A 16,312-nucleotide genomic window follows, 5' to 3' on the forward strand; every position below is an offset into this window, starting at 1 on the left:
CAGTGACTCAGCCAGACACAGAGAGATCAGGTGAGCAGGTTTGCTCCACCATACCATCCACTGTTACAGATGAGGTATTTCCTCTGTGGAGGCACAAAATCTGTTAATTAATGCTTCCAGTGCTGAACGTCTGGTGTTCTCATCACCACCTATAATTTCTTTTTTCAGTAGCAGGAGTTGCCAATCAGAAGGTCGGTGGTTCGAATCCCCGTGACGGGGTGAGCTCCCGTTGCTCGGTCCCTGCTCCTGCCAACCTAGCAGTTCAAAAGCATGTCAAAGTGCAAGTAGATATATAGGTACCGCTCCAGCGGGAAAGTAAATGGCGTTTCCGTGTGCTGCTCTGGTTCACCAGTAGCTGCTTAGTCATGTTGGCCACATGACCAGGAAGCTGTACGCCGGCTCCCTCGGCCAATAAAGCAAGATGAGTGCCGCAACCCCAGAGTCGGTCACGACTGGACCTAATGGTCAGGGGTCCCTTTACCTTTTTATAGAGTCAATCAGAAGTTGCAGTGGTGCCATTCCATCTGGTCTGCTACCCTCCCCAACCATACTGATACCTGGTCTTTCCATCCTGTAAACATTGCACAACTGACCATCATTTTACTTCAGTGTTGATAATGTAATATTTATTGCCAATTTTGCACCTTGTTCAGGTTGTGCCCATCACAGTTATACTAGTGAGAAATCATATATGGTTTTCTCATTCATCCTTGCTGAAAATTCAGTCAGTCTTCACTCATGATTCAAAATGCCTTTCCTATTCTTATAAAACTGGCTGATAACTCTTGCCTAGCCTCTAGTTCATTAAAGCCTGTAAAAAAAAAATCTTTCAATAGGAATCATTTATGAATACTTGCAAAATCATCCAATTAGAGCCTCTGGAACTTTGGGAGTTAGGGTTGCTAGGTGACTTGTATTTTAAAAGGCATATCTTAGGGCCAATTCATTTTTATTTTCCCTGTTGGGGAACCTATTTCTGAGTACAAAGTACACACAGCATTTTTGATGAATGGTTCAGCTCACACATGTATAAATCATGGCCTTTTCTGGCAAAATCCCTGCAAGCAGTGCCCCATTAAGGGCCTGGGTCCTGCTTACAAGCATTTCCCAGCAAATATTGCAGATGATAGACATGCATGCCATCAGCATGTTTGGCAATAGGTTCCGAAATAATGTGTGAAATGGCACTACAGTGTGTTGGCCTCACTGATGTACAGAGTCTACTCAACGTCATTAACTCCAAATTAATGCAGGCACAGAATGATAGCCATATGCCTGCATTAACTTCTTGGTCCTCTGTTTTAATAGATAGCACAGAAACATTAAGAAAATACCTAGCCTAATAATGTAATATTGCTTTCTCCCACCACCACTCAATGCCAAAGACTCAAAAACTTGCTCCAAGCATTTAAAACATCAGTTGCAGACCCTCCAAGTGTCCTTATTTTCCAGGGACAGTCCTGGATTTACAGAAGCTGTCCTGATTTCTGATTTGATCTTTGAATGTCCTGCTTTTCCTTAGGATTATCTTGTTTTTATTGGAAAAAACATTGGACAGTATGGTGTTATGTGACCCCCCGAGCTAAGAAGATAAGTAACTACAGTGGACTCTCGGGTTACGTTACCTTCAGGTAACATAACTTTCGGGTTGTGAATGTGGCAAACCCAGAAATGTATACTTCTGGGTTTTGCCACGCACACATGCACAAAAGTGCTCTGCGTGCCACATGCAGAAGCACTCTATCACGCCACATGCATTTGCAGAAGTGGCGCCTCATGTTACGGACTTTTCGGGCTACGTAAGGACCTCCGGAACGAATTAAGTTCATATCTGGAGGGTCCACTGTACACAACTTTTGGAAGACATCTGAAGGCAGCCATGTAAAGGAAAGTTTTTTCAATGTTTAATGTTTTATTATGTTTTTATGTATGTTAGAAGTCACACAGAGTGGCTGGGGCAAGCCAGCCAGATGGGCAGGGTATAAATGGTGTTCATGTCAGGAGCTCGTCCTACACTCGAGTAGGACCCTGGCAGAGACACATGCCCGACTGGCATGTTCCCTCCCTCCTGGTCTCAATGATTCGGAGCTTCAAAAGCTTTCTTCAGCCCGAACATCACAGCGACCGATGCCAACAGACACTGGCACACTTAAGGATCCGCAGAGTTTCCGCAGCTTACATAACAGATCTCAGCAACTCAGCATTTTGGCTAATCTACTTTATTTACATATAAACACACACGTAACACTGCAACATGGATCCCTTTCTCTCTAGCATCAGACAGCAAAGAGAAAAAACAAAGGACAGTAGTCCCACTTCGAGGAACACAGTAACACAAACATCCTGTCTCCATCACTTCCCACTCTGTGGAGTCAAAACATATACCGTCATGTGATAGACAACAATCCCATGACTGCAATCGTGGAGCAGGAATTCTAGCAGTTTATGGAATGGGATGTCCCTATTTTCATTGGAGAAATGTTGGAGGGTATGCAGTTCTTACAGAAGTCAAGCCGTGGGATAGTCATCCCTGCTTTAGACTGCTATTTAGTGTAGTTGACCAGCTCCACTCCATCCGGAAAAAGCCATTCTGTTTAAATGAGTCTTGATTTTGTAAGCATTGCTTTGGATTTCATTGGCCAATGGGAAGCAACAGGAAAGAAACAGAGAGGGGTATTTTGTGAGTTTCAAAGGCAAAGATGAGGAGAGGAGGCACAAGACGGCAGATGGGATAAAGAACTAGGGAGGCAATTGGGAACAACAATGAAACAGGCAAGTGGAGTGACAGGGGAAATGCTAACTTACACTAAATGAAGGGTTGGGGGACTAAATGCTATTGAAAGAGCTACCTATAGATATACAGAAGACATAGGGGAAGGACGCAAATGCTGCTAAGAAAGCTAATACCCACACCAGATGGAGGCGAGAAACCAACTGTTACTCACTAAAGAAAAAAGGCAATGGCAAAGAGAATACCTAGCCCTTACACAACTGTGTCACACTCTTATGCTGAAACAGTACCACGCATTCTGCTGACACACAACCAAAGCTCCATGGCAGGAAGTCAGGTTCAGCACCCTATCTAGTGGCTTTTGCTGCCAGGTGATGCTGAACGTTGGGTTCAGTAAAGCTCAAAGTGTAGCAGGTGGGCAGGTTAGCAACTTCCCCCAAACACCCTCTCATACATTTGACACCCAGTTTAAGGATGTTAACAAGGTCACGGCCAATGTTCTGTAGCATCAATTGCAGTGGTACTTACTCTTGAGTAAGTGTGCCTAGGATTGCGGCCTAAACATACCCTAAACCATAAAAATAACCCCAAGTTTCATGCATTGTAAGCCTTCTATTCACTGCTGTGTGTTCATGCTGCAACTACCGTTCCTATCTCCTGCCAGCTGCTCCTCCTGGGCTGAGGACTTCAGGACGAGAGCCCTTGTGGTCTCCCCCAAAGACATGCCCTCTTTACAAGGTGCAAGAGTCACAGGCCCTGGAAGGAAGGGAAATGAAACAGCCTTGATCAGGAGTCCCAGGTGAACAAGAGCTCTCACTGCCTCTTCAAGTGGGCAGCTCTCCGAGTGATCGCCCACTGAGAAGGGTGAGGAAAAGGAGCCAAGACTTTGTGAGGGGATATGCAAAGCTGCTCTGCTGCAGGAGTTATTGGATGAAACAAATCACATGGGCCTAATTCAGACTGGATCCAGGCCTGGTTCGGGGACAGAAGCAGCCTTGAAAATCCCTAAGGGAGTATGGTCCAGTGGCTTTTTCCTTCTTCTATTTGGCTTTTGATACCATCGAGACTGGATCATCTCCATGTGTTGGACCTAGTGGTCACAGTGCTGCAGTGCTTCCACTCCCAAAATTTCCAATACGAAGTGGCCCAAAACCAGGATACCATTTTTCAGGGTTGCGTGTGAATCATGTGACTCACATGAGATTGTGTCCCCCCCCCCCAAAAAAGCTTTTTTTCAGGGCAGGGATCTTGTGCGCTGCTCCAAAGTGTGCATTTGGGGGAACTGTGTTTTTTAAAAAGCACTTTTCAGGGGTCTTGTGGGACAGCTAGCCACATGAAATATGCCTCTTTATCCATGTGCTAACTTCTCCAGCAAGTTGTTGTATTTTGTTTATTCTTATCGTTATCATTATTGGACAGCCTTTTAAAATAAAACTGCTGGAAGGCTGAGTTGAGGGGGGTTTTATACAGGTGTTTTTATTGCTGCAGGTTATAAACTCTTGCTAGTTTTAAGTTATGCTTGTCTTTAACAGATACGCTATTTTAATTATTTGTTTTATTGTACAACAGTTTGGGCATTTTGTGGAGAAGAGGCCAACAAGCTTTATATATAAAAACAGATAAGAAGCTTGGGAAAAGATAGCACTGTCAAATAGAATATTAGCGTCACAGCAGATTTGAAACGAGGGTGAAATGACCCATTTCCTTCTAATACTAATTAGGTTGCTTTAAAAGTACATGATAATTTTTTCTAATTGGCTTCTCCTGACATACTACAAACAACAACACAAAAAAATCAGACAGGCAAAAAAAATCCACCATTGCTTCCCACTAAAATTAATATTTCTGCCTTATATACTATACTAAACTGGACATTGTACTTTGCCTGGAGAGACATGGAGAGACTTAGCCATGGAGCTTTCTATTTATTTATTTATTTATTTATTTATTTATTTATTTATTTATTTATTTCATTAATTCATTAATTCATTAATTAATTCGCTTTTCAGTAGTGATCAGTTCTCTGTGCAGATTGTCACTTACAAGCTGATAGGCAGAAGAGACAAACGCCACAACTTATTCCCGAATTATAAGTGGCTCCTAAGGCAAAATATTTCAATGGAAACATTGTTTGAAAATGGTGCCACCGTGACCGTAGTGGAAAAGTTGTACGGTTGAAAGATGGTCTCTTAGACAGGCTCCACCTTCCGCATAATCAAAAGGGACAGAGCCAGATGCTGTTGAATTTTCCAGAACAGCAGGTTCCCCCCCCCCCTCATCAGTAAAGGTGCTTTGATCATCCTGGAAGGCAGTCTTCTCACCATTCAGGGTCAGATTTTTTTAAAAGGAAAAGGAAAAAAAATCCTGCAGATTTGTCATTCTATAATTGATGAAGGAAGGCATTATCCATAATTGATTAACACAAATGCTTTGTTGACAAAAGACGTGGGTGGTTAATAAATGGCATATTCAGGCTATTATCTGGATTTTGCTATTTTAGGACAAGCCCCCAAGTCAGTAGCAATCAAATGGCATATAAGGAACCTTAGTGAAAGGCTCACGCTCAGTGATTTTAGAGTAGTTGTTTTGTGTCCCAGATAGCTCAGTTGGTTAGAGCGTGGTGCTGATAATGCCAAGGTTGCAGGTTCGATCCCCGTATGTGACAGCTGCATATTCCTGCCCTGCAGGGGGTTGGACTAGATGATCCTCAGGGTCCATTCCAACTCTATGATTCCAACTCTATGGTAGGTATGTGACTGAGAAGCGGGTGCTGCTAGTTCAGCCTGCATGCTGGGAACAGCACAGAGGCTGCACCTGTGGTTTGATCAATGATCTTCACTTAGAAATCACTAAGGGGAAATGATATGGCCCTATTGATCCTACTTTTTCTCTCAGCAACCTTTGATCACCGGGTATAGACACCTGCCAAACTGGTTCTTCTCATTTTTGTCAGGGAGGCCCCAGGGAGGGGTAATGATCAATTCCCCTTTGTGGGTGCCCTAAAGTGGGGGTCCTTAGAAGCAAAGATCTATTCTAGCCTCCTACTCTGAGTAAATGGAAAAGTGATACAGCTCTGCAAGATCATGTTGAAGAGCAACTCCCATATTGTGCTCCAAGATACACGTAACTGTGTTCTGGGAGAAAGAGAAAAGGAAAAATAATTTTAAGCTCTCTTGAGCCCAAGGTACTCACTTGTGAAAGATTTCCTACTCCATTTCTGTATGGTTTAACCAGTCCGCGGACATTAACACACACTTTTTAAGTATGTCCAAAGGGCAGGGATGGTTTTCCAATTTATGTAGAATCTGTTGAAGTTGGTTTTGCTGTTATGATCGAAACCAAGTCCCCATTCATAACATCTAAAACTATCCTGACAGCTATGCAAAGAGCTGATGGAGGCAGGAGCCCAAGCTAAGGCACATCTGTTACTACAAGACTTGTTTAATCGTTTAGCTCTTAAGTAAAAGAAGCAAGATTTATGCGCAACAAGGGAGCCCAGCATTAGGCAGAAAGAATCATCCTGTTTCTACACAAGTACCCAACTACCAGCCCTACTAAGGTAACCTATTATGAAGGACTTTGGGGCTTGAACGGAGAACCTCCGGGTTCAAGGCTGGGTCTGAGGGTATGCAGGTCTACAGACACAGAAGGGAATCGTGTGTGAGCTTCAGCCCCTGTGACTGACAGGCAAGATTAAGCCTCTGGATTAACCTAGGGTAGGTACTGTATGAACCTCTGGCCACCAGACAAATTGGTCCTAATTTGCCCTGTGAGGCCATTTTTGCCAAGCCATGTTCACCTGCCCCACAACTTGACATCATGTAATTTCAGGTGTGGGGCTAAGTATAGTTGATTTAATTCACACTGAAATGAAAATGTATGCGTATTAATGAAGGCTTAAAATGGAAAATGGCTAAATATGTATTTCCCAAGTTTATGATCTGAGATGAGAGGTATGTGCTGAAGAAACACCACAATATCATAGGGCATAGAGAGACCTGCCTCCTTCTATGGAAAGACCTTTCTAGTGAAATATTGCAGTAAAGTATTGCTTCTCCATTTGAAGTAAGAATCCCCCTTTCAGAGGGCGAGAGAATATATGCGACTAAAAATTTCAGATTCACATGGTATAATGTACAGGCTAGGGTTGCAATCCCTGGCACACTCAGTTGGAGATATATATCCACCTAAGCATTGTGGGTCCTACTTCTCGCTAAAGAAGCGTCGAATGATGCTTTAAGAAAGCAAGCTATGGAAGCTCCTGGTTCAACTCTTACCTGGGACAAAAACTCATTCTCAGCCTTATTAAAGATCCCTAGCACAATCACAGGGTTCCAAGACCAGGAGCAAAGCAAATACGTGTTTCTGAAATGGGCTGAAATCTGGATGCCAGGTGCTGGATAGCTCCATCGGTAGAGCCTGAGACTTAATCTCAGGGTTGTGGGTTCGAGCCCCACATTGGGCCAAAAGATTTGTGCATTGCAAGGGGGTGGACTAGATGACCCTTGTGGTCCCTTCCAACTGTACAATTCTAGGATTGTATGACTCTAGACATAGAGAAGCCCTAGGAGGCAAGTGAGAATCAAAGGGCTTAGCCACACCTCCGTTTGCCCTGCTGCTTTCACTCGTGGAAACCGGATCTTTAGCACTGAATCGGAACAAATGGCAATCAGGTTCTCTGCAGCTTGACGCTTGTTCTGATTTAGTGCCAAGGAGCAGGTTTTCCGGAGGGAATCGGCAAAGCCATTTGAACCCATGCTTTCTAGGCATGGGGCAAACAAGAGTGAGCCCAAAGATTTGTCTGGGGTGTTTAAGCTACAATAGCTCAAACATGCAAATAAGCTGCAGCCAGAAAACATTGAAAAATGTGCACCAGCCTTGTAACATTCCTAAAACTCTAGGTAATTTGAAATATTTTTAATTCTCTTTATTATTTCCACAGCTCATCCTTGAGGGGTGTACAAAGTTCTCTCCAGCCCCCTTTTCACCCTCACAACAAAGGTAAGTTAGTCACCAAGTGAGAGTTACACAACTGATTGTGGCTTTGAACCAGGGTCTCCGTCTCCCCACTCTGAATCCCAACACTCTAACCACTACAGCGCACTGGCTGGCATAGGGCTTTCTGTGGAACACAGAGCTGTGAGATTCCTTCTCACCATGCAAGCTGCAGTGCCAATTCAAAGTCACCCATGTAAGTTTTTCAGCTTAGCCTACTGGCATAACCTTGGTCTCCATTGTACTCCAACTGAGTTCAGAATTGATCAGGCTGCCTTTGTTCCCATTTAAGGTGAAAAACATTGTCCTTCCCTTTTATGAAGGATGGAAACAACTTTCGCCAGTCACTCTGCCCCAATTTCACAACCACCACCCCCACACACAAAAACTGCAGCTAAAGAGATGGGCAAGTCATTTGGAAGGAGCAAAGTGTCATAAAACATTGAGCATAGGTGAGACGCATGCATGCAGAGATAGAAAGACAGTATAAAGTTTCCTGTGATCGTTTTCTCCTCTTTTTCATCATTCTTTGTAAACCAGAAAATTAATTACCCGGAAAACAATTCTGTGCACTAAAAAGCAGAATAGGTTTAATGTATAATTTATATATGGAAATGCAGCTGTCAACACTGTGACAAATTACTATATAAAAATGTTGCAGTTACATTTTTCGGTGTTAGTGTGCATTATGTTCATCTTCTGCACAAGACAATCTTCATCCTCTTAATGTTGTTTTGGCGCACAGAGCTGAGCTGCATTCTGAACCCCCTACTCCCAACAAATGACAGATCAATCAAACTGAACAGGCTTTTATTTGCACATGGGAGGGAACTGCAAGAATGCAAGAATGCTCTTGAAGGTCTCCCGAAGAGATACCCTTCACACTGTATTTAAAAACAGTAGGTCTTAGACAAGCGAATCAGAGATTATAAAGTCTTTCAGTCCCAGTGTGAATGGGCCATTTGGGTCACTTCCTACTCTGTGCCCGCAAAACACCTCTGACTGACGTGTGTCTATGCTTCTGACCACAGACGACTACAGCACACAATTATTTCATAGTCTTTGCTTTGTTTACAGGAAAAACTATATAGTTGTTGTTGTTATTGATTTATTATGCAAATACAAAGCAAAGGCAAAGCGTACATACATCTGGCAAAAATAAAGACAAGAAAAGAAAAAGAAATGAAAAACACACACACCTACATACAAACAAAACAGGTACAAAAATAAATATGAAATGAAAATGGAACAAATTCAAAGAATATAAACAGTAAAGTAAATAGCTAAGAAAGACATCCCAGGGTGCCATTTCTCTGCTGAGCTACTGCCTTTTCTGGGATGGGTTCCATTTGCAATTATTATTATTATTAATGCCCTGCCCATCTGGGTGGGTTTCCCCAGCCTCCATGACATACCCTACAACATTTCTCCAATGACAATAGGGACGGCCTATTCCATAATAATAATTTTATTATTTATACGCCACTCATCTGACTGGGTTGCCCCAGCTACTCTGGGAGGCTTCCAACTTATATAGAAGCATTAAACTTTTTTTTAAAAAACTTCCCAATACAGGGCTGCCCTCAGATGTCTTCAAAAGCTTGTATAGTTACCTATCTCCTTGACTCAGGGGCCAAAGAACTCCATACTGCCCAACATTTCTCCAAGGAAAATAGGGATGCCTTCAGGAAAAGTGGGAAATTCAGGATCAAATCAGAAACTGGGACAGCTTCTGTAAATCCAGGACTGTTCCTGGAAAATAGGGACACGGAGGGTGTGCCATGAAATAATGCAGGCATAGGCAAACTCGGTCCTCAAGATGTTTTGAGACTACAATTCCCATCATCTCTGACCACTGGTCCTGTTAGCTGGGGATGATGGTAGTCCCAAAACATCTGGAGGGCAAAGTTTGCCTATGCCTGAATTAATGTATAATCATGTCCTCATGAGGCATTCAGAGGACAATTTAGAGAGGGAGGGTATTGCCCACCACCCCACTCTAGCCCATTCACATCCCAGTAGGGGGACTGGTGGTGCCAGTAGGCCCTACATTTCTGGTCTGCTAGTTTTACACACTGTTAAGCATTATACAGAAACAATGAGTCTATGGATTATGTGTGCAAGTCGTAAGGCACAAATCCCCACGCATAAAGAGAAACAAAGAGTCGTGCTTAATCCATAGAGGAGAAAAAATTCAAAGCTGACTTAATCCCCCTTCATTTCAATGCGACTGAACTGCAACTACCGTATTCTGCACTGGAGCCATTGTGACTCATTGGGCAGAGTTCTAGGCCTTACCTTGGAATGCTTAGGTTCAAGACCAATACACCTGGCAGTTGCCTGGGTGAGGTCTCAGTTTCCATCTTCTTGAGATTTCCTTCACAGGGCAACTGCCAGAGCAGACAATATGAGGAATACACAGACATTGAGACATTCAACTCCCCACAGAAATGACTGGTGATCAGAAAAGCTGTCAAATCTTACTCTGCTTGAGTCTCGCTGTCCTTTGCAGCACAGCCGCCTCTCCCTCCTGCGTGTCTTCCTCTCTCTCCCTCCATCGCCTGACCTGCTCTTCCCTCATCTTGTAGAAGAGGACATGCTTCTGTTCTTCATTCAGTTCAGCCAGTAGCTCCGGGTCAATGTACATATCCCGCAAAATTTGCTGCAGCATGGCAATCCGGTCAAGAAAGCAACGCGTGTGCAGTGGCCAGGTGGAAAAGACAAAATTCAAAACCGAAGGAAAAATACCCTGTCCACTCCAGCCAACTTAACGCCTTTAGCACTTCCTTAAAAACAACTTGAAATGAAAGTGCTGGCCCTTCCTGAGAGGGATTGGGTTCTCTTTCATGCTCCGATCGCTTTCCGTTAATCGCCACAATAATAATAGCTTGTGTCACCTATCAACAGGTGTCCAATGGGGGGGAGAGAGAGATGGAACAGGAGATTGTCAGGGCGAAGGCGTACAAACAAGGATGAGCCACTTGGATGGTATTAAAAGGCTCCCCAAAAGGGGAAAGAGGATAACTCCTGACAGCTGCCACTTAAATACCTGGAAACAGTTCAGTATTTTACAAAACTGATCCGATTATGGCGCGGTGTCCCAGGTTTCTTGCTTCTCATTTCCACGGTGGTGTGTTCCCCTTGATGTAGTGCTGGGGATTTGTGCCTCGGGGTTTATTTTTAAATCTATGATGTCATGGTGAAAAGTAACAACTACACCGGTGATATCTATGTCATTCCAGCGCCTTTTGGGAACTGATCCCTTCCGATAAAAGGCAACACACGTTTACACATTATCTCTAGCGCTGCTTACTCTCCCCGGTCGCTGGAGCACACACCACCACCTGGCTGTGTCTAGGGTCATGTTTACTTATTGCCAACAGACATGGTGATTCAGCACTAACGGATTAAAAAGTTTTTTAAGGGGTTTTTCCCCTCTCTCAAACTTGCAGAAAGGGATGGAAGAGCAGCCCAAAGCTGTCAGGAGGAAAACTTGCAAGGCAGCTAATTAATATTAATTAAGCCAAAGTCTGGCCTTGGCAGTTCAAGCACACTGCGTTAACCCTCCTGCCATGGGTGTGTTTTCCATTCTGCGGTGGGAAGATAGAGACGAGATTGCTTTTTAAGCAAATGGTGACCTTTTGCTGTTTACTGGCATTTTCCTGCTCTCCGTGAAATACTATTGTTAGCTCCTCGGGGTTTCTATTACAATAATTTATATGCAACTAATCAGTCCAGCCTCTAAGGTCTAAGATGTGTAATAATAGATTTTAAAGCATAATAGACGATGGTAAAATTCTGTTAAAATCCCATTTGAAACAGCTAAATGCATAACAAAACTGCCAACCAGTTGATCTCAGGCCACCAAAAGGCCATGGAGATGTTAATAGTCTAACAAGATGCTCAGGCTTCTTTGAATTATTCAGATATCATCAAAATAGTTTTGTAAGACATCTACTCTTTTTTCCCCTTGCTTTTTAGAAAAGATAACTATTTTTTGGATCATCAGAATGTAAGAGTCCTGCTGGATTAGAGCAAAAGGTCAAGCAGGATGCTAAGGGAAGGCAGTCTCTCTGGAACATCAAGAGAACCATTAATTCAAAAGGCTACATGACCTTAACATTAGCTTTCTGACTTCAGATCTTCATCGGCTGAGAGTCACATCCTTGGCCAACTTGTATCGGATTCCTCTATGCCTGTCTTAGGTGGAGTGACACCTTAACCACATCATAGCATTTAGACTGGAACAATTCCAGTGCCTCTAAGGAAGGTATCGTCATACTCGAGAGAACCGAGTCGTATAAAAAAAGGCTTTTCAAAATAAAACCTAAAAGAACCATTAAAAAACACCTGATGAATACCAAGCATGCTGAGTAGACACAGAAAGTTGGGGATAAGAAGCAAATGGATGTTTTGGAGCCCCTTATAGTTTATACTACCCCAGAGGAGGACTTAGCTGGCTAGCTAGTACCCTGAATAGGAACATTTCTCTTAGAAGGCAAGAATACAACATTTTGTTGCAAGTCTCGGTTGTAATCCAACTTCCATCTACAGTGAAATCCACATCATACATCCAAAGCACATGAATTCCCCCAAAGAATCCTGGGAGCTGTAGTTTACCCTTACAGAGCTGCAATTCCCAGCAATTACAGTTCCCAGGATTTTTGGGTGAAGCTTCGTGCTCTACATGTATGACATTAATGTGACCTAAAAACCTCTGCTCCATTTTCAGCTAAAGAAAACTGCGAAGTGCAGCTATTTCCACCCATAAACTGACCAAAATATCTGCCATAGGCAACACAATACACAGAGCAGTGATATAATAACAAAATGCAAATTCACACAAAAATACAGTGGTACCTCGGGTTACATATGCTTCAGGTTGCATACGCTTCGGATTACAGACTCCGCTAACCCAGAAATAGTAGCTCGGGTCAAGAACTTTGCTTCAGGATGAGAACAGAAATCATGCGGTGGTGCGGCGGCATCGGGAGGCCCCATTAGCTAAAGTGGTGCTTCAGGTTAAGAACAGTTTCAGGTTAAGAACAGACCTCCGGAACGAATTAAGTACGTAACCAGAGGTACCACTGTATTGCATTTTGCTATCACATCACTACCCTTTGTATTACAGCTGCCCTTGGTGAAATATTTTTGTGTGTGACTTTTTGCATAGGCAACATAAGACATTGTGGAAAGAGTTTCCCCTCTGTTCTTTGTTCCCACAACTCGGCATTCATACGCATATATTGCTGCTGGACTTGGAGGTTCCATTTAACTATCATAGCTGGTAGCTGCTGATAGAACTATCCCCCATAATGGAAGGTTTCCAAGCTTCTCACATATCTTTTCCCCAACGTCAGTGAGAATGATGTAAATCAAACAACTTGTTTGTTTTAAGAGGTGGACATTTACTGATCATGATTCAAGGTAACAGAAAAGGGCAAAATTCTCTAAATGATTATTCTGGTCAAGGTCTTTCTTTTTTCTTTTTGGCAGAAGCTTCCTTGGCAAAACTCTACAGTCAGTTTACACCACCAAGAAAGCTTTGTGTTAATTATCAGAGCAGTTCAGCATCAGAATGAGTGGATCACTCTCTGCCAGGTTCACGGGTGTTCATTTGTAATTCTGTCCTGTTCCATTTCTGCTTTAATCTGTTATTTTCTTTATAAAAAAAACTCATAAAAGATTTTGAAAATTTGTATTTACAGTTGCTGACAAAATATACATTTCTAAACAAATTTTCTCTCAAATTATGCATTTCTAAAATTGATTTTTCCTAGAATATACATTATTATAGGCATTTTGGTACATTTCATAGAATCATAGAATTGTAGTACTGGAAGGGACCCCAAGGGTCATCTAGTCCTGTAATGCAAGAACCTCAACTAAAGCATCCATGACAGATGGCCATCCAACTTCTGCTTAAAAACCTCCAAGGAAGGAGAGTCCACCACCTCTTGAAGGAGTCCATGCCACTGCCAACAGCTTTTGCTGTCAGAAAGTTCTTGCTGGTGTTTAGTCTCCTATTTTGTAATGCAAAGCCATTGGTCTGGTCCCTACTATCTAGAGGATAAAACAAGCTTTCTCCATCTTCCATGTGACACCCTTCAGATACTTGAAGATGGTTATCATATCTCTTCAGTCACCTATTTTCCAGGCTAAACATACCCAGCTCCTTCAACAGTTCCTCATAGGGCTTGGTTTGCAGATCCTTGAGCATCTTGGTCACCCAGAACTGGACACAGTACTTCAGCTGTGGTCTCACCAAGGCAGAATAGAGCAGTACTATTACTTCCCATGTTTGGAACACTAGACTTCTGTAGACACTCTCTGCTTCTAATGCTCATTGGCAGCATGAGGGATAGATATAAGATATATGTTCAGAAATACAGTAAAGGTTCGCTATCTATGCTAGCATTCGATTGACGTTGGAGAGAAATTGAGTTGAGAAATAAGATTAAGGGTACATATTGATATAGGAATGTATCAGATAAAATGTAAAGAAATATACAATAATAAGAGTACATTCGTTTGTAAAAAAGGAATATACAACGTGATTGACAGGAAGTCTGTAGTGTTGGTACATATATGATTTTGGAATAGTTTTTTGTCTTTATTTTCTCTTTTTTTCTCCCCCCCCCCCCCTTTCTTTAGGTATATATATTTTGTATATAAATTTTGTATACATGTTGAAATTCATATTATAATAAGCCATGTAATGTAATATGACAATGTATACATATGTAACACAAGAATGTTAATTAAAAAAATGCTCATTGGCAGCATGAGGACACCCATTGGCGGAGTATTTTCTTCTTTTTATTTGCAAACTTACATGCATGCCGATTTTCGTACAGTTTGTTCCAGTTTGCTTGTGGGCAGCAAAGTCCCTGTTGGCTCCTCTTGCACATCAACTCCATTGAGTGGAATAGAATTTGGGGAGACTCACAACAACCTCTCTGCTTGAGACTGGTGATGACTTCCTTGAACAGGGGAGCTCCATGGGTTGTTCCCACAGCCAGCTCCATTGACAGGAATTGGAGGGGTGTAAAGAGAGAAGGTAAAAGAAAGAAACACCTTCCCTTCTTGCCCCACACCTCTCCCTTTGATTTTTTTTTATGGTACATGCTCGTCTGAGATGAATTCAACAGAATGATTTTAGGTTAGTTGTGGTGGTTACAGTAGGGAAGCCTCTGATAGGGATTGGATGAGCTATCCTAATGTCACAGGTTGGAAAAGTAGGCAGAAGTGTATCCAGCTATCATTGCCTGGACTGCTTAATCCTACAGAAAAGCAAGGCAGGAAGAATCAACAGAAGAAGCAGAGGTCTCTAGGGAAAGAGAGTGGTCTGCAAAATTGCAGCAGCCTAGATTAGAAAATTAAAAGGAAGATCTACAGAGCTGCTGTCAGGGCAATTGGTTGGGGTAGAATGAATAGGATGGGGCCACCAAACATGACAGGACTGACCTACCACACAGCAGGAGGGGGGGTCCCTCCAAGACTATTAAATGCAGAGTCTGAAATTAACTAAGCACAAAACTGGAAAATAATTTCAGAGGAAAGAAGGAAAGCTGAAAGAGAGTGGGGGCAGAAAAGAGACCCGCACAAGCCTAGGGATCTGTAGAAGGGATGAAAGATGAAGCTCACATATTGATTTGAAATAGCCAGCCAAATCTTTGACTTAAAGGTCTCTTGTTACCTGCTGCTTTAATGTTGTCACTCAGCATTTGGTAAACTTGGTGTCTAGGCCTTTGCCTTATAATTCCCCTTTCTTCAAATAAGAGCAGAATTGTTGTTTTCTAGAGCAAAGTTCAGAATGTATTACTATGCGCGTGGTTGCTATCACTGCATAGCACATGAAGTTTTGTTGGACCAGCTGTTTATATACCACTTTCACAGACTGAAGGCTAAGCTCTTGGGACTCTGTCCATATACAAAAATTACCTATTGAATTCAGGAAATAGTGTACAGGTGCCCTGTTTATGTCTGACAGTCAAATGTTAGAGAAGCCTGTATAAATCCTCTAAACTATTGTGCTTTTGTAATAAATTACTATTATTATTAAGCAGATATTTTGCATATAGATGAACAACACAGCCTTCAAGCTGGACACAGCATAGTTGTACGGCCAAGTGCAATTGTCTCAAGTGAAAGTTGGTGTAACATAGCAACTGAAGGTATGTGTGTCAGCTCGCTCTTATCAGGCAAGAAGCCACTAGGCAGCCTTAGATAGCAAAGCTTGTAAATGTCATTGGAGAAGATTTATGTTACAGGATCTTCAAGCATAGGGGTGGGGCGTTAGCATCTCCAAGACACAAAATAGCTACCTAGCCAATATATTCTCCAGGTCATCCACAAGTCAATGGGTCAGATCTGGACTAAGTTAGGTGCAACAGGAGAACCTAGTTATGACTTGTTCTTTGAAATCCATGGAATCTCAGTGCAACTAAATTAGTCTGGATTCTACCCAATGTATTGGTGACTCTCAGCAGGGACAGCTTGCCCAATGGGGCGCAGCCAAAGCAGTAGCCACTCAGCAGCCATGTCACCGCCACTTACTGGGAGAGGAAAGGGGAAGATGGTGGC

General features: G+C 42.6%; 1 protein-coding gene and 1 long non-coding RNA gene across 4 annotated transcripts in view; one reads left to right on the forward strand and one right to left on the reverse strand.

Annotated features, from left to right (window-relative positions):
* Positions 1-15,645, reverse strand: part of SH2D4B (SH2 domain containing 4B) — an 86,952-nt gene extending 71,307 nt beyond the window's left edge. For 2 of the 3 annotated variants that reach the window (XM_081190944.1, XM_081190948.1), the window contains exon 1: positions 10,211-11,712. In XM_081190944.1, coding sequence (XP_081047070.1) covers positions 10,211-10,397 — 187 coding nt within the window. In that variant the 5' untranslated portion in view covers positions 10,398-11,712. Of the gene's footprint in view, positions 1-10,210; positions 11,713-15,425 lie in introns of those variants that run through there. The other variant, XM_081190945.1, reaches the window with a different exon arrangement.
* LOC308585370 lies at positions 10,684-12,073 on the forward strand. Its single transcript, XR_014007340.1, has 2 exons — positions 10,684-10,784; positions 11,708-12,073. It is a non-coding gene; the product is annotated as an uncharacterized lncRNA (long non-coding RNA).
* Positions 15,646-16,312: the final 667 nt, after the last annotated feature.

This window comes from Podarcis bocagei (genome assembly GCF_964188305.1).
Source record: "Podarcis bocagei genome assembly, chromosome: 4".
Taxonomy (NCBI): Eukaryota; Metazoa; Chordata; class Lepidosauria; order Squamata; family Lacertidae; genus Podarcis; species Podarcis bocagei.